The sequence below is a fragment of the Microtus ochrogaster genome, chromosome 21 (assembly GCF_000317375.1).
Source record: "Microtus ochrogaster isolate Prairie Vole_2 chromosome 21, MicOch1.0, whole genome shotgun sequence".
Taxonomy (NCBI): Eukaryota; Metazoa; Chordata; class Mammalia; order Rodentia; family Cricetidae; genus Microtus; species Microtus ochrogaster.
In genome coordinates this window covers 39440420-39446375 of record NC_022022.1, presented here as the reverse complement: position 1 = coordinate 39446375, position 5956 = coordinate 39440420, and the positions used below count along the sequence as shown (strand labels likewise).

At 47.9% G+C, this 5956-nt stretch overlaps 1 protein-coding gene across 1 annotated transcript in view; it reads right to left on the bottom strand.

Moving 5' to 3' along the window:
• C21H1orf52 (chromosome 21 C1orf52 homolog) overlaps positions 1-4091 on the bottom strand; it is a 6371-nt gene extending 2280 nt beyond the window's left edge. The window contains exons 1-2 of the mRNA XM_005357399.3: positions 3796-4091; positions 3040-3238 (exon numbers count right to left, since the gene is read on the bottom strand). Coding sequence (XP_005357456.1) covers positions 3040-3238; positions 3796-4068 — 472 coding nt within the window. The 5' untranslated portion in view covers positions 4069-4091. The remainder of the gene's footprint in view (positions 1-3039; positions 3239-3795) is intronic.
• Between the last annotated feature and the right edge of the window lie 1865 nt (positions 4092-5956).

Sequence of the window (5956 nt, the reverse complement as noted above, 5' to 3'; positions counted from 1 at the left end):
AAACAACAAAACAAAACAAAAAAACCAAACCCTAATCCTAACACAGCACATATGCACGGATATGAAAACAATATTTTCTATTATACAGCGTGAGTCACTTAAGGTAAACATTAACTTAACCTGTTTTAAAATTAAAGCAGGCCGGGTGCTGGTTGTGCACATCTTTAAACCCAGCACCCAGGAGGCAGAGGCAGGAGGATCTCTGTGGGTTTGAGGCCAGCCTGTCTACAGAGTGAGTTCCAGGACAGCGAGGACTGTTTCACAGAGAAATCCTGCCTTGAAAAACCAAAAAACCAAACCAAGCCAAAAAAACTACTCCCCCCCCCCAACCCCAACAAAAAACCCCATTTGCTTCATTAGCTGGTTTTTGCTATTTATTTGTTATTATTTGTTAATTTTTTATGTTAATAAAGCGATGAAAATATAACTTTTACTTCTCTGCATTTCACAATCACTAAACAAGCAGCCCTGATAAACAGGGAGAGGCAAGGCTAGATTTAACCTTTCTCAGCTCCTCTAAATTCTGAGAGTAAATGGCGAAAAAGGACAAAAGAAGAATATGGGATGGCCAGATAAAAGCAATGTAGTGTAATAATTAATTTAAAATATAATTAAGTGGGTAGAGTTTCCAATACATGCTTCATTAATTAAAAACTACAGGTAAACAATGCTGTTGGGGTTGGGGAGATAGTTCCGGACCTGAATTTGAATCTATGCAAAAAACCTGACCAGTTAACATGTCTGTAACCGCTGGGCGGTGTGGCGCACGCCTTTAATCCCAGCACTCGGGAGGCAGAGGCAGGCAGATCTCTGTGAGTTCGAGACCAGCCTGGTCTACAAGAGCTAGTTCCAGGACAGGCTCCAAAACCACAGAGAAACCCTGTCTCGAAAAAAAACAAAACAAAAAAACAAACAAACAAACAAAACAAAAACAAAAACAAAAAAAACAGAACAAAACAAAAAAAAAAAACATGTCTGTAACCTCAGTGCTCCCAAGGCAAGGTAGGAGAGACAGAGAGAGAACGCCAACTCAAAGGCCAGCTAGACACAGCATGCATGAATACATACACACATAATACACACATAGCAGAAAAAAAATCTCAAACGAGGCAGAGGACAAGGACTGACCTAGGGTTGTCCTGTGGCCTCCACACTCACACACATACAAGAAGAAAAAGGCAAATCAATATTTGCAGTGCTATTGCCGTCTACAATGGCAAAAATATCACTCCTCAAAAGTGTTGGGGAAGTGGCTGAGTTGCAGAATGCTCACTGAGCATGTGCGAAGCTCAAATCTAGACCCGCATAATGTGCAGAGAGGCACACACTTGTAACCTCATTTTGGGAGGCAGAGGCAGGAGGATCAGAAGTTCATGGTCATTTGGCTACATAGTGAGTTTCAGACCAAATCTCTAAACAGGTGGGGGCATTTATTACAAGAGTTAGATTCAGTAACCAACACTTAAATCCAATTTAACAAGATTTGCCAGCCGGTGGTAGCACACGCTTTTAATCCCAACATCAGGCAGATCCTGGGTCCTCAGGCCTGTTATGACTGCTGTTTCCTGAGCCTCAGAACACCCCTTGAGTCATACGATCCAGCTTTAAGCCAGAAAACCCTTGGTCTTTTTGTCTTTTCAATTGCTTACATTCAGCTTCTGATTAAAAGGACAGAGTTAGCTATGGTAGGTAATGTGGATGTTATTTGCCATTTATATGAATTTCTGGTAACTGAACCCACAAGTTAGAAAAAAGATGATCCTTGCTTACTTGCATATAACCTCTGGGCCTTTATCACAAGGGGACAGAGATGTACGGGCACCAGACTACGGTAAACGGGTCCCTTGAGAAGAACGATTACTTCTTAAATTATGACAACACGATGGGAGAAAACCTCAGCTTAATACGGCACAAATCCTAGTCAAGGCTGACAGTTCCCAACGCTGTGAACTTCGGCAGTCCATCACGTCTGACTGTTTTCTCCTCTACAAGACAGTGGTAACGAGCCACGGGTCATACTGTCAGGTGTCAATGCACCAAGTATTTACCGTGACCCTGGACAAGTTATAAGCTCTCACTCAACATTTCCCTATTCTATGTGTAAGGCTGTATGAGGATTCTGTATTTAAATACTTAAGTGCCATAGATAAAGGTATTAAAAGTCACACTTTAAGAGCTTCAAAAAACCTTGACAAGGATATGCCTACAGTCCCAGTGCTAGGGATGTGAAGGCAGGAGAACTCAGTTCAAGATCATCCTCAGCAACAGCAGACACCCTCCTGCTACAGAGAGAACCTTTTGCTAAGGTTGGCTCTTGTATTGGAAGATCAGAAATCTGTTTAACAAAAAAGGCAAATGGCCTTTAAAACGATAGTCCAGGATGCTGAGCTCAACTCGACAGCCATCCACTGCGATGGGCTGCTGTCGGACCACACACAGAGGACCAGATGAGGCTCTCACAAAGCAGGGCCTATGAACAAACGAGAGCACTGGCCCATCCCAGGTAAAGGAGACTAAATTACTACCAAGAGTGTACTGGAAATTGTTAGATTACTGTGGTAGTCCAAGTGAGAGACAAAATTATAAGATTACCAACAAAAGCAAGAAACTCTATGTCCTGTTCCCATGCACAGGATTCCCCACTCTGCCAAGCTAATTGTACCTCTAAAGCACAACTGTCTCAGAAAACGAAGCTGTCAATACACACCAGCCATAGTTACAGGAACTGTGAAGGAACAACCTGCGGCTGTAACGAGGCACTGGGGACTTCTGAGAGTCTGCTTCAGGCAGAGATGGGAAGGCGGCCCCTGCCTTTAATCTTAGCACTGCCAGACAAAGCAAACTGGCCTCAAAGGGCATCCAGCCTACGTAGACCTTGTCTCACACCAAATAAAACGGAAAACCCAAAAGATGGAAGTGATTCTTGTTGGTATTCAAAGTCAAGGCTGTTGTGTCAGCTCATAGGGGTCTAAATGGCGCTCACTGAGTAATCTCCTTAAAGAGACGCATCAAGGGCTGAGGTCTCAAGAGCACTCTTACCTGATTCCACCGTTTCCTCCCCTTCGGGCAGAAGCCGGGCTTTCTTAGCATTCTGGGGGGCATCATCACCATTGTCCTCATAGATGTTCGACCACTTTATCGCCATGTCCAGCTCCGGCGGCGGTGGCTTCTTCTCAGTACTGTAGGTCTCCGGGGGCGGCACATAGGTGGACTTCCAGACTTTGAATTCCTTTGGAGGCTGTTAAGTAAGCACATTAAGAAACCCTGTGACGAACCGAGGTTCCTGCGATCCATACGAGCGCATGCACCTCCCTGCCGACGGCTCATCTTTCTGGCTGGCTTTTTTTTTTTTTAATTCTATTTTATTTTCTAATCCTTTAGGCTTTAGAGACACATTTCTTTTTCCATCAACATCACAATACTGTTAAGCAAAAAGTCAAAGGGTTTCCCTAGATAAACAAAGCTAATAACTTTTAGTTACCAAAGAAGAATCCAGTCTCAGATACTACGGCCAGGCTGACCCCTTCAGGAGGCTGCGGCAGAGACACTGTCTTGGCGGCAGCAGCGTAGGCACTTCGGCGTCAAAGGGAAGGGGTCTCGGGGAGAAGCTGCAGCGGGGGGCGGGGAGTCACCACCGTTAGTCGTCGCCCGGCTGGGGGCCCCGAGCGCGGAGGGGCGGGAGAGCCCAGGCTGACACCCCCCGGGCTCCCGGGGCCGTGGGGACGCGCGGCCTCCCGCGGGCTGAGTGCGTGCGGGGGGCGGGCCCTTGGGCGGCCGCGGGGCCGGGGACCTCACCTCCTCGGGCGCCTTCACCACGTGTCGCTCCCAGTCGATCTGCTTGTTGAGCGGGTTGTAGAGGAAGGCCGGGCGGGTCACACTGCGGAACAGCTCGTCGGGGCCCGGCAGCCGCTTCTCCGCCTGCTTCCCGCGGCCGCCCGTCGTCGGGGCCGGGGCCGCCTCCTTGCGACCCCCGTCTTCGGGCTCGCTGTTCTCCTCGCCCGACGAGTCGGAGCTGCTGCTCCCGTAAGCCGCGAAGTAGCTCAGGGGGTCCTTCTCCTCAGCTGCCATGACGGCTGCGGACGCCCACCCTCTCGGCCGGAAGCCGGAAGTCGCAGCTGACCCCGCCCCGTCGCTAGACTGGCGGGCAAGTGATGCGTTTGCGTCCCCTAGCGGCGGTGCTGCGGTGCTGCACTCCTGCTCCTGGGCGGAGGGAAAGAGGCTGGAGGCGAGGATTCCACAGTCGCCAAGCAAGGTTATATTTGCTTTCCCCCAGGGAATCCTAAAACCTGTACCAGTGGCCATAGCCACTCTCGGCTGGTAATTGTGGCACAGAAAAGCCAGGCATGGTGATGCATGTCTCTAATCCTAGGATAGAGGAGGGTGGGCTACTGCAAATTTTGGGGGTCAGAGAGGTGCACACAAGGGGCTCCTTGCCAATTTAGTATTATGTAGGACTGCCTCAAAGCAAAACAAGGGTATGAACAAACAAGCGTGGAGGAGTGGGGCCTCACACTTCTGACTCTAGCACTTGGTAGAATGAGGCAGGAGGATTGCCAGAAACTGGAGGCCAGTGTAGTAATTTTACCTGCTCCCTCAAAGAAGTTAATATCATTGTAAATATTTAGATCCCAGTTAAGGATCCCCTGGTCAGGGCTGGAGAGATGGCTCAGTGGTTAAGAGCATTGCCTGTTCTTCCAAAGGTCCTGAGTTCAATTCCCAGCAACCACATGGTGGTTCACAACCATCTGTAATGAGATCTGGTGCCTTCTGGCCTTCAGGCATACACGCAGAAAGAATATTGTATACTAAATAAATAAATAAATAAATAAATAAATAAAAGATCCCTGGTCAAAGGTGACACACTAACTAGCACCCGATACTAACTTACCTCCTAACATGGGACAGGGCTGTGAATTTGAGGATGGAAGGGGCTACATGGCCTTGCTCATACTTATATTCCTAGTAATTATTTCAACGGCCATCCACGGGCGACATCAATGAATATTGCTGGGTTATAAGTTATGAGAAATAGGTCTGAGTGTTCCTAAAATAAGTTCCATCCAAGTACCTAGACTGAGAGATAAAGATGTTCTCAAAGTACAAAGTCCTGGGGTCCCCCAATCATCTTTAGTTCCGGGTGTGGTGGTAATAATTTTTTTTTTTGGTTTTTCGAGGGTGGTAATAATTTGTAATCTCAGCCCTTGGCAGTGAAGGCTCGAGGATCAGACACCCACGGCCACCCTTGTTTATGTAACGAGCCTGAGGCTGCCTCAGGTTATTCTGAAATTCTGTCTCAAAAGCAAACCAACCAGGAATGAGAGCTCAATGGACAAACACGTAAAACAACAGAATTTCCAGAAAACTTGAAAGTGGCATCAAGATGCTGGGATGGCAAAGCCTCTCCGACAGGAGATAAAAATCTCTAGCAATAAAAATAAGGGCTCAGAGTATCAGGGGCTGGGGAGATGGCTCGGTCAATAAAGCGCCTGCTGCAGACATGATCGCCCGAGTTTGGGTTCCCAGCACCCACCGAGAAGCTGGATGGAGTGGTGTGTGTTTGTAACCCAAGGGTGTGGGAGCAGAGCCAGGATCCCAGGATCCACCAGGCTAGCCAAATGGTGAGTTCCAGGCCAAGCGAGTCGCTGTCTCCAAAATGTAAGACTGAAAGCAACTGAAGACACCAAACGTGGACCTCTGACCTCCACACGCAAGCACACACACACACATGTACTCACACATATATTACACACACAGACATCGACCTCTGACTTCACACACATGTACTCACATACATAGTAGACACACAGGCATCGACCTCTGGACCTCCACACACAGGCACACACACAAACGTACTCACACATACAGACATTGACCTCTGACCTCCACACACAGGCACACACATAAACATGTACTCATACACACAGACATTGACCTCTGACCTCCACACACAGGCACA